This window comes from Miniopterus schreibersii, assembly GCF_964146895.1.
Source record: "Miniopterus schreibersii genome assembly, chromosome: 11".
Taxonomy (NCBI): domain Eukaryota; kingdom Metazoa; phylum Chordata; class Mammalia; order Chiroptera; family Miniopteridae; genus Miniopterus; species Miniopterus schreibersii.
The window spans coordinates 55929950-55952255 of NC_138111.1; the positions used below are offsets into that span (position 1 = coordinate 55929950).

The 22306-nt window shown below is 37.5% G+C and overlaps 1 protein-coding gene across 2 annotated transcripts in view; it reads right to left on the reverse strand.

The window, feature by feature from the left end:
- Positions 1-22306, reverse strand: part of MLLT3 (MLLT3 super elongation complex subunit) — a 232642-nt gene that overhangs the window by 79414 nt on the left and 130922 nt on the right. For both annotated transcript variants that reach the window (XM_081150532.1, XM_081150533.1), the window contains exons 3-4: positions 17630-17712; positions 10276-10419 (exon numbers count right to left, since the gene is read on the reverse strand). In XM_081150532.1, the coding sequence (XP_081006658.1) occupies positions 10276-10419; positions 17630-17712 (227 nt within the window). The remainder of the gene's footprint in view (positions 1-10275; positions 10420-17629; positions 17713-22306) is intronic.

Below are 22306 nucleotides of genomic sequence, written 5' to 3' on the forward strand. Positions count from 1 at the left end.
AGACACCATATGTGCAGACTTCTGCCAGTATAACCCACTCAAATCCATTCTTGAGTCACTAAGAGTTCCTGTTAAGACTGACACTCATGATTAACTAGGTTTTTATTATACCTCCATTTTTACTCTAATTGTGGTTGAGTGAACTAGTTTGTTTTAAGGATAGGGCATCCTTATTTTACTCAATGTTTCCATTAATGAAGCCTTTTTATATTTAACCATTTTTCACACTACCCACAGACCCTCAATCTACACTATAAGGGGAGGAAAGGTGAGAACGACGTTTATGAAATCTATAAAAGTTACAAAATCTACAGCTACAAAGACCTACATTAAAATATAAATTTTTCCAAATAACAGATCTAATATGGCCCATATAGTCGTACACACACACACAAAAAGACTAGCCCATCATACTTCTATATTTTCAAAACCATTAAGAAATAATCTCAAATTTCTGAAAAAACAGCTCTCTTGTTCATAATGCCATTGACAGTCTTTAGGCCTTAAGCCAGTAACTTTAATTTTGAGAAGCTGAGAACCATAAGGTGAAAACAATAACACAACCACCACCACCAACAACAACAAAAAAACAAAAGAGAAAGAAAGAAAAGAAAAAACGAAAAAAAGGAAAAGAACACTTTACTGATAACTTCCCAACCACCAAAATATTTACGTCAATACTCTTAAGCATGAGGATGTGTTTTAAGAACAAAAATTAATCACAGAGTTTAAAACCCATGCAACTTATATTTAATATATTAAGTAAAAATATAAACATTTGATGCGATCTTATCTATATAAAAAATACAATGTAAAATACAGTGGTTATAGTCACTGCAGGGATTATAACAATTTACTTTCTTCTTTCTACTTATATAAAAAATCTGTGTTTCTAAAGTTAGCATATATTTATTTCAAAGTTAAGTAAAACAATTCCTTCTTGAGAGTAAAATACCTTCTTTCTAGTACAGCACCATTATCATGTCAAAGACTTGGACTAGAATCTTTTATTTTTACCTTTCTAGGTAACCAAAAAAATGGCTTAAACCAAGACATCATAAAAACCTGTAGAAAAAAAGGTCATTTCAATAAATAAAACAATTATTTGCTGACTGCTTAACTATGTACCCACATTTTATTTAATAATCTCAAGTGGGAGGAAGGGAATATTAAGCTATTTTAGATTTACGCCAACCTAAATCCCAAGGTAAATTAGCAGCAGATCCAAGAATTGAATATGTGCCTTCAGATTTCCAATCAAACCTTTCTATCACACCATAGCTGTGTCCCTTGTGGGGATCATTATATTAAACCACCTACCATTTATTCTCTCTCCTCAAAAAGTAAACACAAATATCTATTTCAAGAGTCTCAGACATTTATTTTTAAACTGCAACCTTCAGATCCTTATCACTGTAGGGTTTTCTTATAATTTGTGGGACAAGAAAAATTCAGAAAATAAAATGCAAATCATAGCTTCCCTTCCCCTTTTCTACCCACCACCCCCAAATTGTTTTTACTTAATGTTATAGATTATGAATCCAAAAAATATCCAATGGAGACAGTCAAAATAGGCAGCTGCTCTCATATGCAGCTCCTTTACCATTCTAGGAGTAAGGGAACAGACTCAGATTAAGTAAACTTTGTGTGCAACTTTGAAACAAGTGCATAATGAACTACCTGAGCCCATAGGGAGAAAGAAACCAAACCAACAGTTTTCATTTGCAATATTTTTGTATTTAAAAAGAGAAAGAATTGCCTGGCTGGTGTGTCTCCGTGGTTGAGCGTCAGTCAACCTAAGCTCCAGAAGGTCCCGGGTGCACAAGCCTGGGTTGCCCCAATGGGGGTGGGGTGGGGAGGGCGTGCAGGAGGCAGCCAATTGATATTGATGCATTAATGTTTCTCTCTCTTCCTCTGCCTTCCTCTCTAAAATCAATAAAATTTTTTTTTTTTTAAAAAGAGAATTACTCATTTTTTATTTGAAATTCTCCAAGATTCACATTTTTAAATTTGTTTTCTTTTCTAATCATGTCTTACTTTCTCAGCTTTTTGTGCACTGGGGGCAGGAGCTAGGAGGCAGGGTTAAGTGATGGTTTTCTTTCAGACATCACAGCCTTTCCCTTCAAGGCTAAGTTAATCCCCTACATACTGGCAGCTAAACTGCTCCTCTAGGGAGATGTGTCACAAGAAACACAGCACACCATCCACTACTGACAGTTTACACAGGCAACGGAGCTTTTCCTAGTATCCATTCTAGGAACACTGACCTGTTTCATTTCTTTTTCATTTAGTCTTTGCTCAATTTATGCTGTAAGGGTATTTGAGTTTTGCACTGAGTGAAGAGAGTGCCCTATTTTTCCCCTTCTTGCTGAAAAGGTAAAGAGGTAACTGAGAAGGCAGGAAGGCTGCTTCATAACATACATAGTTTTTGGTGCAGATTTTCAAAAGTTTGTAACTATCTTGCAATCAGCCATGTGGCTCACTTTCAGAGGACAGTAAACCATAAAATGACCAAATATGCTGAGTAATGTAAATAACTTTCTACTATCATAACCATGCTTTCCCTAAACGTGTATGAGATCGATGTCATATCTGGAGCTAAGGCTCACACCTTGGATATCCTATTTATTGTTCATATGTATGTTCTACTTTCATGATTTAATTTTGGGAGAGAACCAAAGATACAGAAGGGAGAAAATACCAAATATGACAGAAAATTAACCTCAACTCTGAGAAATCACCAAAAAAATGAGGCAGCCTGCTTGATCTCACAGTTATTCAAATAAATCACCTTTTATTAGTGCCAGTGAAAAAGAGGAGTATCCTTTTATTTTTTGAGGCAGAAGATTACAGGATGATAGATATCAGAAAATAACAAAAAAGCATACTTGTCCCAAAACAAGTAACCAAAAATTCAATGAAGCTGTGCAGTAACAGCCACTACAATAATCTTTCATTATTTTTTGAGTCATTTTAAAAATAAGCAGCCTGTTAAGATGAGTTTGCCACAAAAGCCACTTATATTTTTAGAAGCCAAAGTCTTGACAAATCAGTTCCTGAGAAAATAATTTGTTACACATTGAAGAAAGCCTGAAAACACAGACCTTGGTTCAAGAGGCTTCCGTATCTTTTGGTAACCTCTCCAAATGTAAGTATGTGGGAAGACTACCCATAAATTTAAGTTGAAACTGAAACACTTAGAATATTTCCAACTTAAAAATAAATTAAAACCTGGTCTTTGAAAGGAAATGAAAATGGCTTTTAAACATTTGAAAAGATGCTCATCATAACCCATAAAAGAAATGTGAATTAAAAATAAGATATTTTCACTCATCAGATTGGGAGAAATTTTTTCATAAATCACCATGTGGGGAAGTAGCTACTCTCACATTGTTGATGAAAAAGCACAGTAGTATAACTTCTTTGGCAAGCAATTTGTAAATGTCTATCAAAATTTAAATTCCACTTTGCCTTGGAGTCACGATTTTACTCCTAGGGATTTATCTTCCAGATACACTCATCCATGTACACAAAGAACTACGTAAAAGGTTATTCAATACAGCTTCATTGGTGGCCTGAAGGGAGACTCAACTCATTGTAGGTCATTTTGTATTGTGTGTGTATTTACCTATTCAAAAAAAAATATTTTAGTTTTAAGGGGAGAAAATGCGATCTGTACTGTTTATAAATTAGAAGGGTTCCAAACTCTCCTATAAAAGGAAATAGTAAACCACCCTACACAAGATTCATTCCAGAACCCTGCGATAAAATGCTATGTGCAGATGGCTTGACCCAGCAGCATTAGTGAAAGCTCCTTATCATAAGACGCCTTTGGCCCTTTAATAACTAAAACCCCTGTTGGGGGTCCACTGTGGACTTGAATTCCTCTTTACAATAAGCAGAGTTAGAGAAAGATTCCAATTTATTCCTTGCAAAAACATACCACATATAAATGCAACTGTCACTCTGAAAAACAGGACTGCATTATGCTTCAGACTTAATACAAACTACAAGCATGTTCCCCATGTCTCCTCCAGCAAGTCTTGCCAAATGGGCGTCTGAGATGTCCTACTGAAACAGGTGGTGTCTGAACAGAATTGGATTTCTGCCTATAGAAACCCTAGTTGTAACAACTGCTGTGGTTAGTTTTAATTTTCAGTCCTCAAAATTAACTGCTTGCCAGTGATTCAGAAATAGACTGAACAACATGTTTAGACTTTGCCCTGTTTAATTGAAAAAAAAAAATAAAGAAAAGAGGGGGTGGGGGGGAGCCACCAACACCCTACCACTATTCCATAAAGAACAGAACCAAAGCAGATCACTTGATTTCCAGGCCAAAAAAGGGGAGCAGTTGTAAAATAAATTCAATTCTCCCAAGGTGCTTGCCCCTTTGTGCTTTTCTCATAGAAACATGAGGATGAAACTACCTTGCTGAACATACTACCCAGGTAATCTTCCCATAGCTTTAAGAGGCCTTTAATCTGTTAGAAATTTAGAACTAATAACAATGGTAAGAACTTATAATTTTTCTAGTGAAAACTTATGTCTTAAAAAATGATATTCCAAACAGAACTTTGTTTCGCTTTATACAAGCAAAATATAAACAGCCAGAATTAAACTAAAAGAAAGACACCATAAGCTAATGTATTTTTTGTTTTGTTTTGTTTTGTTTTGTTTTGTTTTAAGAGAGAAAAAGGAAAGGAGAGAGAGAAAGTGAGACATCGATTTGCTGCTCCACTTATTTATGCATTCATTGGTTGATTCTTGTATGTGCCTTGACCCAACCCTGACATATCAGGGTGACGTTCTAACCAACTAAACTACCCGGCCAGGGCACCATTGGCTAATCTTTAAACTTAACACAGATCCATCAATGTGTGGTGACACTAACTGGTGGTAGCCACATTTTCCTGTGAATACATCTAGAGTAGCTTACACTAAAGAACAAACCTTTACCACTGTACCTTAAAATTTTTGATAGGAAAATGGTTAAAGGTCTGGTGATTTTCTAAACCAGCATTCACAGGAAAAGGAACCAAGGGGTGGGGTATCTGCTATGTGTCACACAATACGGTTACACATTCCCAGTGAAGAAAACACTGTCTCATCCATTTCCCAGATGATAAACTGAGATTCAAAAAGATGTAATAATTTTCTTCAGCTAGAAATAGATAAAAATGAAGTTTTTACTCAAATCTGCCTCATTTCAAAACTTTTCCAATTGGATCACCTTCCCTCCGAACAGGAAACCTAGAGAGGTGAGTCAGTAGAATGGCAAGTTTTAGTTACATGACATACGGCTATCTATATCTTCACTTTGTCAACACCCCTCAAAAAACTCCTTCTCTTTTAAGCAAATGTAATAATTGTCAAACCCTTCTGCTGTTTTTCAGTAGGTCTGAATTTCAGCTACTAAGAAGATGACCAAGTAAATAGAAAAATAATCCATTGTGCTCATAAAGCCTTTTTTTAAAATCCTGATATTCTGAAGAGTATATCTGAAAATCAGTCAAAGAGGATTCTCAGTTCATGTTTTAAATAAACAAACAAACAGCAAAGAGAAATCTCTCAGCGGAATTGAGAAGTGCTTCTCTGGGGGGTACACTTGATCCTTTCGCTTAAAATTCTAGAATAGATTATATCAAGACTTACCCTCAAAAATGTATTGCTCACTGTCTTCTACTCTACCCCTCCTACCAACCAAAAAATTAAGATCTCAAAATAAAGGCAGTCTCCTTCCAGAAGCTCTCGGGTTGCTCTTTTTTATTTCCTGACCCCTACATTCTGTCTTTTTCTTACTTAAGTCTTGACAGGAGCGAGGTCTTCAACCAAATCCACAACTTCCCTGGCAAGCTCCAATAAGGTCTCTCATTTAGAGGAAGCTACCTTCCGAGTTTTGTAAATGAAATCATTCTGCATTTCAATCTTCTCAGAAAATAGTGCTTAAATCTAAATGTGTCTTTCCCACAAAAGTTTTTTTTTTCTTTTAAAGCAAAGGACGTCCGTAATATTAGGGAGTTGTTCAGCAGAAGAACATTTCTTCCAAAAGGAACTAAACCAAGGTTTCTCTGAGACTCTTTAGAAAAAGTTACAACATTTTTTTAAAATTCAGTGAAAAGAAGGGAATGTTACTGACACCCCCCCCCCCAAAAAAGCTGTCATTTAGCTACAGGTTTATAGATTATGAAGTAGAAAAAAATCTGCAATTTTTTAAGATTCTGCTGGCAAAAAGTTCCTTGGAACTGTTTTTTTCTAAGAGCTGAAAGCATTTTTATAAGATGATGCCAGCTCTATAAACAACCTTTCTGATCTCTTGAAAAGCCAAGTTCAGCTTTTAAAAGTGCTATGTACTTTTGGTTTAAAAGAAAGAAGTGCAAAATAAAAAACCATAGCCAAAACAGTAAGTTTACTCTACTCATGCCTCAAGCTGTACATGATAATTGCACAGAGTACATATGAAGAAAGGATTAATTTTCCCTTTAAAGGTAGAATATGTATGTCTATATCATAGATGCAATGGTTAAGTATAAGTAATACACTTTCTTACCCCAAAACCCAGTGGGGAAAAAAGGTTTACCTGAAGAGACATAGCCACGAGCAATATTTTTAATAGGCACCAAAAACAAAGGCAGAAAAGGAAAAATAAACAAGTAGAACTACATCAAACTAAAAAGCTTTGCACAGCAAAGGGAATCATCAACAAAATGAAAAGACAAACTATGAAATGAGAGAAAATATTTGCAGACCATGCAAGGTGTTAATATCCAAAATATATAAAGAATTCATGTAACTCAATAGCAAACAAAATAAAACAAAACAAAAACACCCATCTGATTAAAAAATGTACAGAGGAACTGAATAAACATTTTTTGAAAGAAGACATACAGATGGCCTACAGTACATAAAAAAGGTGCTCACCATCACTAATCGTCAGAGCAAGGAAAATCAAAACCACGGTAAGCTATCACCTCACACCTGTTAGAATGGCTATTACTAAAAAGACAAGAAGAGTAAGTGTTCTTGAGGATGTGGAGAAGAGGGAACCCTTGTGCACTGATGGCTGGAATGTATATTGGTGCGGCTGCTATGGAAAACAATACAGAGGTTCCTCAAAAAATTAAAAATAGAGCTACGATATGATCCAGCAATCCCATTTCTGGGTATATATCCAAGGGAAATAAAAACAGGACATTAAAGAGATATCTGCCTCCTGTGTTCACTGCAGTATTATTTACCCAAGATATGGAAACAACCGAAATGTCCATCAACAGATGAATAGATAAAGATGGGTGTGTGTGTGTGTATGCATGCAAATAAATAATTAAATATTATTCAGCCATGAGAAAAAGGACATCCTGCTGTTTTTGACAACAAGGAGGGACCCTGAGAGCTTTATGCTAAATGAAAGTCAAACAGGGAAGTCAAACACTGTATGACATCACTTCTATTTGGGATCTAAAAAAGCTGAACTCATAGAAACAGAGAGTAACTACCATTTACCAGGGGAAAGAGGAAAAGTGGGGGAAGGAGGGGGGTTGTTCAAAGAGTACAAACATCCAGTTATAAGATGATTAAGTGCTGGGGATCTAATGTACTGCATGGTGATTATAATTTATACCACTGAACTATATACTTGAACTTTGCTAAGAGAGTATATCTTAAATATTCTCACCACAAAAATAGAAATGGTAATTATGTGACATGATGAAGTAGTGCTAGCTAATGCTGTGGTGGTAACTATTTTGTAATACATATAAAATTAACACATTGTACCCCTTAAACTTACACAATGTTATATGTCAATTATATCTCAATAAAGTTGAAAACATTTCTAATAAAATCAAAATGGCTCATAAGTCAGTGACACAATGATAGGCTTTATTAATACTAAGATAATGATAAATGTTTAAATATCAGGCAAAAATAATTCAAGGTAGCCAAAAATCTAGGTAAGACAAAAAATATTTAGTAGTCTATACATTCTCACATTTCCATAAAAGACCAATCTTCCCATATGAAATAAAAAGAATCTATGGGATTACTTTTATTTCAAATGAATTTTTAAATTTTAATTTTACCCCCAAATTCACTAGAATTTAAGAATTTAAGTCAAATAACTAGTGTGCTTGAACATTTCACATTTCAGCTTATTATGTTAGAGTTGTCAAGGCATAATCTAAGTCTAATGGGAAAAAACTCTGCAGGCCTCAAACAGCACTTAAAGAAACACAAAAAAGGAAAGTTGGAAGTCAAGGAAGATAATTCTGAGATAAAGGCTGAGTATAGTAAAAGACAGAAATCTACTCAAGACCTTATCAGGAGGCAGTGCTACACTTCACTGCACTATCAATGACCTGTAACCTCTTCTCCAGCTCACAAGCAATCCTTGAGTACCCTGGGACTAAGTGGTTGTTTTAAAAAGTTCTTGTGTCTTACTTACTTTTTCCTACGACCCTTATCAGAAGCCTAATGTGTTTAAGCTCCATAATTCACATGCTCCAATTGCCTACCTAACTGTATACCCAAGAGGAATAATCAGAAGTGTAAAATGCCACCCTCATAAAAAGACAAATAATGAGAACTAGGATTTTTAATGGACTTTTAGCAGACTTTTAAGGGCATAGCCATAGATAAATAGCATCGACACTGTGCTCTTGGTAACTATAAAAAGAATATATTAGAGTTGTTTTATTTAATTAAAAAAAAAGAAGAAGCACCATTTCCTTAATAAATAAAGTCCTTAACTTTAAAATGAGTTGTCTCCTACTCAAGTACTAACCAGAGCCAACCCTGCTTAGCTTCTGAGATCACACAAGATCAGGCACGTACAGAGAGGCGAGGTGTAGTAAAGAGTAAAGGGGGTCAAATATATATGGTGGCAGAAGATCATCTGACTTTGGGCGGTGGGTACACAGTGCAATATACAGATGATTTCTCATAGAATTGTACACTTGAAACCTATATGATCTTATTAAACAATGTCACACCAATCAATTTAATTTAAAAAGTAAAATGAGTTGTATTACAAAAGCCCATTTCTTCATGATAATACATTTCCCCATAAAATACTATAAATGGTGATTCATTTCCAAAGCTGGTCCAATACCTATTTAACCCACAATCTACTGACATAGTACAGTGCTGAATAAACTGGTGAAAGTACCTGCAATGTCTCAAATGCATATTAGTAGTTCAACTGAAAGTATAGGAGCTTGTCAAAACAGAACTCCAAAAAACGGACTTCAGGGGTTCCACAGAACCCAAAATGTTCACCCAATTTATGGGCGATTTTGTTAAGAGACGGTCCATAGTTTTCCTGAAGTTCTCAAAGTGGTTGTCCATAACCTCATAAAGGGAAGGAACTTCTGTGCTACATAAAACCCAACTCTTTCCTACAAAGCCCTCAGGTAGATTTTATCAGTGCAATGAGGCATCTGGGGGAGTTACGGTCTACACATACTTACATATAATGGTAAGTTCGTGGATGCAAACCTATCAAAAACCTTCCAGGAAAACAAAGTGAAAGAAATTCTAGTGTAAAGAACACATTTCAACATTTTATAGGGTCTGAACTGCCAACATAAGATGACATAGGAAGTTCATCTGAAGTAGAGGCTGATGATCCCATTGTAAAGTAGATTTTGACCAGTAATAGTCTGTCTGTCAACTGACTTAGCTGCAAGCAAACATTTCATAATGTTTATATTTGTAAGAAATCACTTAAAAAATTTTCCGTATCCTAGACAAATCACATGGGCAAAACTTTACATCTTTGTGACTATTATTTTAAAAAGGAAAATCTATCTTTTACCTACATAGAATTTAAACAAACAAAAATGTTTTTCTAAATAACCCAAATATGTAATATTAATAAGTACACCTTTTCTATTAATTTTGATCATGAATTTCTGGACAGTAATTCCTTTTTATATAATTTTTAATGTGTTTTTCAACTTAACCCAAAAGTTTCTATAAATCAATATAACAAAGTTCAGATACTGTTCTTTTCTTAATTGGGGATACTAGTTTGGGCTTTTTGTTTAAATAAATTTGAACTGCATAGACTGTAAGGCTATTCTAACCAACAGTGTAAATTCAGACTCATATCTACTTAAAATGTTATTGTTCGCTTACCTCTTTATCTCAAACCACGAGTCTACAGCTAAGCCATACGTTACTTTATCTCTTTTACCTCTCTCAAAACATGATCATACTTCTTAACACGCTAGCAACTAGTTTGTATGGTAAGGCTTTTCACAAGATAGTACCACTCACCCCTCCTGCCTTCAGCAACTTTCTTCTAAACTCCTCTGTGGGGTTGTTGAAAGTTAGCTTTTCACAGCGAAGGTGATTCACTGGTGGATGGCCTTCAAGATGCAGGAATAAGTCATAATCAAAGCGGACTTTCTTAGGTTCTTCCTACAGGTTGAAAAAAATTAAGAAAGAGTTAGGCCTAAATAGAAATTTAGAAAGCAAAGGTTTACTCCTCAGATGGAACAGAAGAGACTCAGACATCTAACAGCTATAATGTCCAAGAAATAAAGAGGAAAAATGACCATGGAATCATCTACAAAGCAAAATGGAAATATCTGATAAATTAGTTTCGTATGTTAGGGGAAAACCGAAAAGAATAAACTCATCTTTCCTGCAAGCTTTCAAGTGGTATGAGAGCACCAACACAGCCACCCACCTAGAAACGAAGACACCCCTGAAAGCTCCCCTGCCCATTCCCACTCTCCCTCCCAGTACCCCATTCCCACCTCTTCTCTCTCCTAAATGCTTCTTGAACAAGCCCTCTACCCCGTACTGTGTGGAAGCTGAGAAAGAAGATACCCACTAAGAAGGGCTTCAGGTAGCTAAATTCGAAAAAAAACCACCAAAAACAAAAAACCGCCTAGCAGCCATTTCTACACGGGGCCTCTCCCACGAACTGCACCTCAGGCAGACGCCTGCATGACCTGCCTGCCCGCCCGCCCTGTGTCTCTCTCACCTGAGCCGGCCCTTATAAAGGAGGTGCCGGCATCCCATTTCAACCAATAGGACTGAGGCTTTCCCCATCCAATCAGAGCTGCGCAACTATAGCCCAGCAACTACTCCACCAACCAATCAGAGCAGCTCCGTTCTGACCGAGGCCTGCAGACTGCATTTCCCTGCAGGGCTGAGCACAGGCGCCTCACGGGCGCAGAGCTGAGCAGAGCTGCAAAGCCGCCTAGCAGGGAGCGGAGCAGCGCTGTCTAAGAGGACAGGGTCCTCGCCCGGGCTGCCTCACAGCCATGCTGGTTTCACAGCTGGGCTGTATCACCATCGAGCTATTTGGCACGGAATAAAGTTTCCTTCTTCATCACACCCCAGATTGGGGATTCCTACAGGCCCTGAACTGGTGCCAGTGACCACCAGTTGACACTGTCATCCCTTTATTCACTGCCTGAACTACTGTAAACTCCTTTCTCTAGCAGGCCTTCACACTTCAGGATAGATGATCTTCAGTGTCTCCTTCATTCAGGCCTGAAAATTATCTACTATATGAAACAAAATTCTATCCGTTTTCACTACTTGGTTAAAATTTCAACAGCTTCCAGTCGTCACTAGGATAAAAATGTAATAACCTCACCTGAATGCCACATAAGGGCTTTCATAATCTGGCTCTTGGTTCCGTATCTTACCACATTCCTTTCACCCATCGGATGGTCTGGCAACGCGTTACTGGTAGTTCCCAGTATTTACCTGCTTTGTTAACTCTGGTTTTCACTCTCGCTATAGGTTACTGCCTTCACGGTCTACCTCCCTGCCTCTGCCCGGGTAACTCCTGCTCATCCCTCTCCGCTCGGGCTTCACTTGCGGAAGCCTGCCTTGAACTCCAGTCCCAGCTCACCGCCGCCTCTCCTCTGTTCTGTGTGCACCTCTTATCCGTGCCACCTTTTAGAATAACTGCCTTCGTATTCTCTCTCTTTACCCCTGCCAGATCACAAGATTCTTCAAAGCAGGAACAATGGTTGAATATCATTGTATCCTCAACAACTAGTTTAGTGCCAGCGCAAGGCAGAAATGCAACAGATTTCTGTTGAATGAATAAAAGAATGGCACTTTCCTAAACTAGAAGGACAAATTAGCATTCTACCCAAGAGAACACAATAATTAGAATTTCATGATACGGAAGTTCTACTCTTGAGCCGCTACTTTAGTTAGATAAACACTTAAACCTCTCTACACACTGATTCTTAAGCATCCATGGGGAAATAAAGACTGAGGATAATAATAATAACTAATATGAACTTTACCATTTATTTCATTTGGGTCAGTAGTGAGTTGTTTTGCAGATTAAGAAATTAAAGCACTTGGAATGTGTTTTATTACTTTACATAAAAACTGCTTGTGTATTACAGATATTAACCATCCCTGTGAAATGTTATAATTTTTTTCATTTGCCATTAGCTTTGCCATTTTGTTTTTTTAATAGCAGCTATTTTTAAAATAATAGCTTTATTGAGAATAATACACAAACCATAAAATTCACCCTTCTAAAGTATACGATTTAGTGGATTTAAGTATATACACAGAGTTATGAAACCATCATAACCATCTAATCTCAGAACATTTTCATCACTCCAGAAATAAAACTATAACACATTAGTCATCATTCCCCATTCCCCCAGACCGGACATCCCCCACTACCACCAATCTACTAGTTTCTATGGAGTTGTCAATTCTGGACATTTCATATAAATACATGAACATACATAAAATATACACACAATATGTACTGGTCTCTTTCACTTAGCATGATGTGTTCAGGGTTCATCTATGTTGTAGTGTGTCAGCACTTAGTTCCTTTTATGGCTAAGTAATATTCCATTGAATGGTATACCTTTTTTTTATCCATTTATTGGTGGTTAGACATGTGGGTTGCGTCCACTTTTTGACTACTATGAATAATGCTGTAATGAACATTTGTGTACAAGTTCTTATGTGAACCTGTATTTTCATTTCTCTTGAGTATACACCTACAAGTAGAATTTCTGGGTCACTCTATTATATGGTAACTCTATGTTTAATGTCTTCAGGAATTGCCTTACTGTTTTCTAGAGTGGCTGCACCATTTTAAAATCTCACCAGCAATGTATCAGGTGTTTGTGGGGGGGTTTTAATACATTAAAATGTTACATAGTCAAATAAAGCAATGTTTCTCTTTAAAATAATTTGTTATATTACTAACATGCAATGAAACAAAATGATTTCAACCCAGTTCTTTTGACTCAAAGGTCTGAGCACCTGAAACTGTCAGAGTGTACTACAAATTTAATGTTCCCGTCCAAACTTCACCAAATCATAGACTCCACTCAGTTGTTCACTGCTGCTTCACCTCTACTACCAATCTGCTTGAAACCTGCTCCCCTCTTTCATCAGGATGCCATTCTCTCCTGACTACTAGCTCACACTTACTAGCATTCCTTCTCAGCCTTCTTCACGTTGCCCTTCTTTCTTCATTGACGCATTCATGTTCTCTAACTTTTGGCAAAGTTCCCCCAGGGAGATGATGCCCATTCACAGGGAGTCGGTTCTACCTACATGATAGTGACCCCCCCAATCTGTATCTCTAGCCCAGCTCTCACCTGACTGCCATAAGCATGTGGTCCACAGTCTACTCACATCTCTGCTAGGTTGACCCGCAGCAACATCAAATCCAAGCACTATCTTAAACTGAAGTTATCTTCATCGGTCCTTTCTCCTATACTCTACACCTAGGCAAATAATAATCCTAATTGCTTGCCATGGTTAAGATACACAAAAATCACCCCCCATTCTTCCTTCTCCCTCACTCATCACAGTCAAATTGTCTACAGGTTCTACTTAGTATCCCTCCAGGGAACTCTCAAATCTATCCCCTTTTCTCCAGTTACCATAACCAGCGCCTTAGTTGAGACCTTCACCATTCCTCATCTAGTCACCTCCCTTTTTCTGAAGTTACCCATTCTACTTCCCCCAATGGTAAGAGAGTGAACTTTCTGATACAAAAATTAGATTACATCTCTTCATTGATATAAAAGCCTTTAGTGACCTACCATTTTCTACAGGATAAAATCCCATTTCCTTGGAATAACCATCATAGTTTTTAGTCCCTTTCCTGCATTTCCTTGTTCTCTTACTACACCCTATCCCTCTATAAGTCTGCAGCACTTGCAGCTCCCCATTAATGCATATTACTTCATTCCTTTAGCCTTCCACATATAGTGTTCCCCATTCCTAAAGTGTCTTCCCTCCCAAGATACCTCCCTCCATTGTCCACTTAATACAAACTCATTGTTCAAGACCCAGCTAAAGCATGAAATCCTCTGAAGTCTTCTGAACTCTCCAAATTCAATCTGAATTAGACATCTCTCTTATAGCATTGCTCTGTTAATGTAATTATCACAGTGAATTATGATTATTGTTCACTTACTTGCTTCCCTCTAAATTGTAAAACAGTCCATACAAATTAGAATTTGTTAAAAACAAAAAGGGCTTTCTTCTGCCTTGTAATTTGGAGTATAAAGCCTTTTGGGAAAGACATTTTGGCAATATCTATCAACACACTAAATGCATGATACCTGACCCCGTAATTCTCTTTCATATAAATATTCAAATATAGACAGATAGATAATGTTCCTGGTAGCATTGTTTATAACTGCAAAAAAATAGAAATGATCTGCATGTGAGTATATCATTACCATGGAATACCACCCAGATATTTTAAAATACTGACTTGAAAAGGCATATTGCTAATTGAAAGCAAGTCAGAGTATGATATATTATGTGCCTCCAATCTCTATCTACCTTGACATACATTTTATCTATGCAAATGCATGGGAGGGAAATGGAGAGGCTACATCAAATAGTTAACCATGATTAAATAGAGTCAAGAGAACAAAACTTCTAAGTCTTACTCCATACACTTTTACAAGGAGTATATATCTGCATACTTTTTTAGAGATAAAAATATGCTGATGAACATACATAATTACCAGAAGAAAAAGAATGAAGTAATAGCATCACTACGTAGTCTGTAAGTTTAAAACAAAAACAAAAACAAAAATCAATTTTCAATAAAACTAAGGGTAAGCACTCTAGAAAGTGCTATGTTTCTATGAATCATAAGTGTAATTTTCTTTTAAGACTTTTGTGAGTAAGGAAAAAAACCCCATAAACTTGTGTTCTAGCCAAATGATTTCTTAGAGAGCAGATATCATTATTATATCAATCTATGTTCCTCAGAAAAGATCCTTCTCAAAGTTCAAACAAGAAAGCATGTATTTATTATATATGAAGCTGACACATTTTCTAGAGGAGAAAATCTGTTTTTGGCAACATCAAATTATCCCGCTTCTTCTGCTTCAGTCCTTGATATTCACTCAGGTACTTTCTCTGAGTTCAGGAAGAAACAGAGAAGCATGGGGTATTTCACACCAAAAGTGCTGCACGGTGAGTTATGTTTTAGTGTGCCTGTTGGTTTAGAGTTTCTGAAACACACATGATTCTCATACAATGTGTTGTTGATCACAAATACAAAATTAGACAGAATGAATATACATGAACTCAAAAGAAGCCCTGACACTCTATTACCCCTCTCGACTCTGACCTCTCAAATAAATGAACAGAACTGAAGCCAAGCTTATCTGGAAGCAGGGAAAGCACAATGCTAGAGATGGGACCAAGGACAGGATGGCAGCCTTGATACGCAGTAGGACTCCTCCAAGAGCACGTGGAGGTCTTTCTGCTGCTTTCTCTCACCTCCTATGAAAATTGTGAGTGCTGATTTTTCCATCAATCGTTGTTGTAATGGATGGTCATTCTTTAAGACAGAGTTGAGTAAACTCTGAGGATGACTAAAATAATAAATACTCAAAAAATGGCCTTAGACAAGCCATGCAATCTTTCAATGACTCAATTTCCTTTCTTTAAACTAGGAATATTACTTAGGCCTCAAAAGTCCTTGTAAACCTACTAAATGAAGCAACATACGTAAATGGCTCAGAGATTGCCAAGGACAAAGTAAGCATTCAAATATTTAACTACACAAAAATAGGTTACTGCCAAACATGTTCCCAAAATATAAATTAATAAAAAAACAATTAGCCCTAGCCTGTCTGGCTCAGTGGCTAGAGCATCAGCCTGTGGACTGAAGGGCCCCAGGTTCGATTTTGGCCAAGGGCACGTACCTCGGGGCAGGCTCCATCCCCGGCCTCAGTCCGGAGGCAACCAATCGATGTGTCTCTCTCACATAGGTGTTTCTCTTTCTATCTCTCTCTCTCCCTTCCACTCTCTCCGAAAAGCAATGGAAAAAATATCCTCAGGTAAGGATTAAAAATAAACAAACAAACAAACAATTAATGGGGGTATGGCTAGCAGGTTTGTAGGAAGGTGGTGCACCAGGAATGTAGAACGTGAGAAGATGATATCAAAAAATATGAAAAATAAAACCTATCCCCGTCATCCATACATTCCTATTTTTCAGGATAGTTTTATTATAGCTTAATTAGAAGTAAATTATCACTTAATCACAAAAGAGATTTTTGCTGGGCCGTGGACACATTGAAAAAGCCACTGGGACACTGCTGCAATGAGAGGTATTGGGCATTAGAGAGCAGCTTATCAGTGGTTCTCATATTTCATTGTGCATGAGAATCACCTAGAAGGTCAGTAAATATGCAGACTGCTAGGCCCTGGTCCCAGAGATTCTGATTCAGGAGATCTGGGATAGAGCCTGAGAATCTCACTTCTAACCTGCTCTTCTTAGGAGATGCTGGTGTTGCTGGTACAAGGACCATACTTTATGGAGTGGAGCACTGGTTTGGTTAACATGACATTCTATTAGCTCAGTTCCTTTAAAAAGGGGGGTGGTGGAATTATCTCACTTTTGGGCAAGTTTTGGAAACTATGATTACTTTAGAATAAATGAAGGGAATAGTGTAATTAAACATAACATAGCATTTAATAGGTGCTTACTTATATATAAAGCTTTGTTGTAAACACTCAGCTTTACAGTATCTAAAGGACCTCCAGTATTTACAGGACCTAGCCACCTTAGGAGGCAGATACTCTTATCCTATCCCCATTTTATAAATAAGAAGAGGTTGAGACATTTGTCCAGTATTTTATAATCTGCATGTTTTGCCACATTTGTACTGCTGAACACTTTTAAATCCAGCAGAATCCATAATATCTCAAGTTGATATAATTGTATTTACATGTCATGTGTGTGTATAACAGCTAAAGATGAGAGATTATTCTTTGTAAATCTAAAAATTCTAGAAATATGAAAATGAGAAAAGGTGTGTTTCACTGAAAAACCATAATTACTCTTTGTTATTTTACAAATATATATTAATCTTCTTTTTCAAACAGTAATCATCCTTCACTTAAAAAGAATGTTTAATAATTTCATATCATCTGACTTTGTATAATAGAAATTATCTTTTTCTAGCCACTTCCTCTATAATTAAGGGGAACAACAGCCAAAATTCCTAGAAGACAAATTCAACTTTTATTTTAAAATCATCTAGTGAAAGAAGTGCTTATGAATTGAAATTATTTTAAATATCATTTGGTTAATGGAGGATCTTCTACTGAAAGATTAATGGTGAAGATTACATACCTTGTTTTTAAAATAAACCTCAATTGGCAAAATGAAACCAGCATACCCAGATTCTTCTACCTTGTAAGGTGGGTCTTTGCACACTGCAACATTAAAAAGAGAAAATAGGTGAGATGAGCATAATAGACAGTGTTCTTTCCTTTAAGAAGAAAAACCCATTCTGCCATAGATCATCCTCATTTTTCACAGCCCTCTGCCAAGCCCCCATCTGCATCTCTGATGTATCCTTTATTTCTTCTCCAGAATCTATAATAATTCTCCTATGTAATGAAAATATGTAAGTTATTTATTCAAATCTTCATGGGGAAAGTCATTACAGTTAACCATGATCACTAATGACTTCAGTTGTTAGCACCCTGCCCTAAAGCTTTAGGGAAACGGAGGACAGCTCCTTATGACCCAAAGCCAGAAAGTTTACTAATGAAAGTACTATATATACGTAGTCTTTGATGTGAACCACTCTACCTCTAAACCCCTCACTTTTCGGAGATATCCTGACTTCTACGCCTAAAAGTGGCAGGACCACCCTCCTTTCTTAGAAAATCCCAAATCCACAGTCTTCCAATGGTATTTGTGCCCATTAAGTCACTATCCCTCATTTCTCCCCAAAAAAGAATGCTTATTGAAATATTGGTATACATACAAAACACTGAAAATCTATTCCCATCATAAGAATATATAAGAAACAATAAGGCTTTCGTATTTCTTATGGAGACTATTAGTCAAGATTATTTAGGAAAGCTCTTGGGAAATGAGAGACACCTTAAGAAGCTAACTATAATTTCATCCCACTAAAATTTCCATTAAATCAAAATCAGTCACAATCCAAGTGGAATTATTCTAGTTTAGACTGCATTTGGCAGTATCGCAAAGAAGTAAAAATGTAATGCTGAACATCAAGGACACACGCCCTGGTGGTCCAAGCCCTCCGCAGCAGGGCACCAGCCGACCTTTCCAGCTTTCCTCCTTTACACACCCACCAAACCCCTCCTGTGCTTCATCCAAATGCACCAATTCCCCTCAAATACGCCCAGCGTTTCCCAGCTGTGCCCAGTACTCCTGGTATGCCTTCCATCACCCCTTCATGCTATTCTTGGTATCCTCTGCAAGTTCAAATCCAAATTTCCAGGCAACAAAGTACTATCACCTCTTCTTTTACCCTCCCAAAGCATTAACTGTCTGAATCACTGGTTTGACACCCAATACAGTTCCTCATTACTATATCTTCAGGAATCTCATCTATAATTTCCTTTCATTCCTCAAAGACCGAAACACTGACCTCAGGAACATAAAGAGTGTCAAGGGCTCAGGCAAGCCTGGGTGGCAGCCCAGGATGCACCTCAGAACTAGCCAGGCCGGCCTCTATAACGTTACTCAGGTTCTCGGAAGCCCAGACCCTCTTCTGGACAGTGTAAGGATTAAACAGGATGATGCACACAAAAGACACAGCGCAGATCCTGGAATATGAAGTTCTCAATACAAGAATGAAGTGAGGCAGGACATCTAGCCTATAAAATACCCAACTGTCAGGTAACTTTTTGGATAAAAATAGAAAGGAGGCAGCAAGTAGAAAGCATTGGATTTGGATTAGAAGACTCAGGTCCACAGCCCTGGACCAAAGATTTCTCCAGACAACTTCCACTTCTTTTCACTTTGAATGAGAGAACATCATCTACGCATCTCTAAGCATGGCGGTCAAAATGCAAGAAAGCTATATAGTGGAGAAATAAAGTGTGGGGCATTTTTATTACAGACGACTATGACGATGCACATGAAAATGGGTCACACATTCCACAAGTACAAATACGGTTACAAAGAGGTATGCTGACGATGGGATTTTAACATCTGACCGTCTCCTTCAGTCCGTCTTAGAACCATTTCCCCAAACTGACATCAGAAGTTAATCAGGAGTGAGGGATTTCACCTGACCTCACAAGTTTCTCTAAGAAAATATGAAAAAGCACAAGGACTCAAGAATGACTCAGTCCTTCATCCACTGACCACCTGCCAACCTGTCATAAATATTCAAATACCCTGAACAGAGGGGTGGGGGTAATTCTACTAAATGCACTGAGCACCCCCACCACACCCCAGCTAGAAGGCTGGCATTACACCCACAACCTTTCCGGGCTGCAGAGCTCCTTTTTAGAACAGCAGTTGCAGTGTCCAGGTTGTTTGGGATTAATCATGCCAATGTCATTTGAAGGAAGTTTATTCTGTGGGTTGCTGTACATGCCAGAGGAGTTATAGCTCTTCCTCTATACACCCTTTTGTATAATTCATTTTCTCTATTCTGCATGCAAATGGCTCCTATTATAGGAAACAGCTGCTAGTGAGCATGTCTCATAGTTGAAAGTCTTAGCTTTTTCCACCCTCTAAAGGAAATGATGTTATGTATTAATATTCCATAGAAGTCTGGTTTTGTAAGAAACTGTTTACCAACACATACCTCAATTATTTTTAAATGGAATACTTTCATAAATAACAATGAACAATGTCTGTTGAACACCCTGAGCTCTTAATTAGAAGCGAACAATATTTTATACACAATAAACATTCCAGAAAATCAGTAGCAATACAAAAACAAACTTATAGTTTTGACCCGAAGGAAGTCAAATTAGGGGAAGCAGTTTGCTTGCTTATTTATTCAAGTATCTTACAAACGGAATCATTAATGTGAGTTTCTAACCCAGTTCTTAAAAAGAAACAGGAGTTAAAACCACGAAATACTTTAGCCAGGAGGAATCGTACATTAGACATAAAGCAATTATTTTTAAGCTAGGAGACATTTCCTGAACTCTCTGTCCAAGAAACCACATGTACCATGCAGCTCTACCAGCACACAACACCTCAAGTTTCACGCCTGAGATGAATGAATGGAAATGTTTGCAAATAATTAGTAATTAATTTTTTGCCCTAAAATAGCTTTTCAAAAATAATAGGCACAATAGAGACTCATATGCATAACATGTACTATGATGCTAAATATATACACTGACTATTAACATATTTAATTTTTAAGCTGAGCAGAAAATGTACACAAAATCAAAACACATAAGAGGGGGAAAGGGACATGATTTAACTAACCTGGAATAGGTCAAGTCCGTACTTACTCCCTGAGATTAATATTCTTCCTTTAGGAGAAAAGAGCTTCAAAACAGAGCTGAGCTTGATACAGAGAAACAAGTGTCCCTTAGATGAATAAATGAATTTATGCTTATATAATAATGACATACACAATAAACGAATTTAATTAAGAGATCCCACTTTTTAGCACTTAAAAAAAGAAAAAAGATGAATCTCTTCTAGATCCGTAAGACCCTCATTTAAGCTTTAAAAAATATTAGGCAACAGGTTTTGTTTTCCCCCACTAAGCCTTAGGAAAACAGCTGGTGGATTCCTCTCCAGGCCTCTCTCCAGTGCTTGCTTAGACACTATGATTTATGTCCACCTGAATACTTTAGTTCAGGACATGGCCCAGTTGGCCATTGATAATTATTGGTTTTACTTTATTTACTGTGCAGGGCCCTTCAGGAAGGAAACACCAAACTCCCTTTATATACAGACTGGTTATTAGCACTGCTTTATGACAAATGTCCCTTCCAGCTTGAGCATTCTGGACTCCTTCCTTCCTGCTTTAGTGTCACGGCATCAGAGCCCCCGAACAGTGAAGCAGGGTGCTGCATCGCCCACGTCTCTGCCCCCCAGCTCTTCTGTGTGAGGCTTTGCAAGTCCAGGACAAGCACCTAGCAGTCTGAGCACCCACTGTCACCAAACACGGATGGCCAAGCCTCTGCACTAGCAGCATGAAAAGAGCAAAAGTCAGCAGCTGGGGGTTTGGGTTTTGATTTTATGAGCGCACACACACACATTCTATTGCTGCTGCTATTCAGCCCATTTCTAAACAAAAAAAGGTTTTCCCCCCTTGGGTCACTTTCTCATTTGCCTGAAAAAGAGCTAAAGGTAACATCAGGCAATTTTTGAGTCCTATTGTTCAGTTGTTTTTACCTTGCTGATTTTTTAAATACGATTCTAAAACCCTAACTGATTCCTACACAATAAGAATTCTGGTTACACAAGATAACTTTCCAGTTACCTTTCACAAAGTTTTACAGAAAACAAACTAGGTGCAGTTGGCTAACTGGGCAGACACAGAACACCTCTCTCCCTCCTCGGGATTCCGCCAGTCGGTCAGCAAGGACCAACTCAAACAGAGCCTTGACTATGGAGAGCCTTTGGCCGGAACTTCAAATAAAAAAACGGTAGTTTTCTTTTTCTAGGTTGAATCTTTTCTCTCACTGCATCGTAGTGGCTCATTCTAAGAGAGGGTGGGGCAAAAGAAGGTTTACAGTTGTTTGTATGGAAAACAATAATTAATAAATAATGATACAAGAATAAACTCTGTGTTGTGCATACTCACAACTGTAAACCAACTCTTGCCCCACCCTGTATATATGCTACTGATAAGCCCCACCTTCAATTCAATTCTGTGCTTTCCAAGGGCCAAGGCTGTGTCTCAGGCCTCTTCCCACCTCTGAACCCAGCTCCCGTTATGAACCTGAGTTGAATTAATGAATCACAGCTTTAGTATGAGGTTCAAAGAGAGAGAGAGAAAGCCTGTCAGTTGAGAAGAAAGGCCTGGATGTCAATCAGCTGAGCAAAGGCACTGGAAAGTAA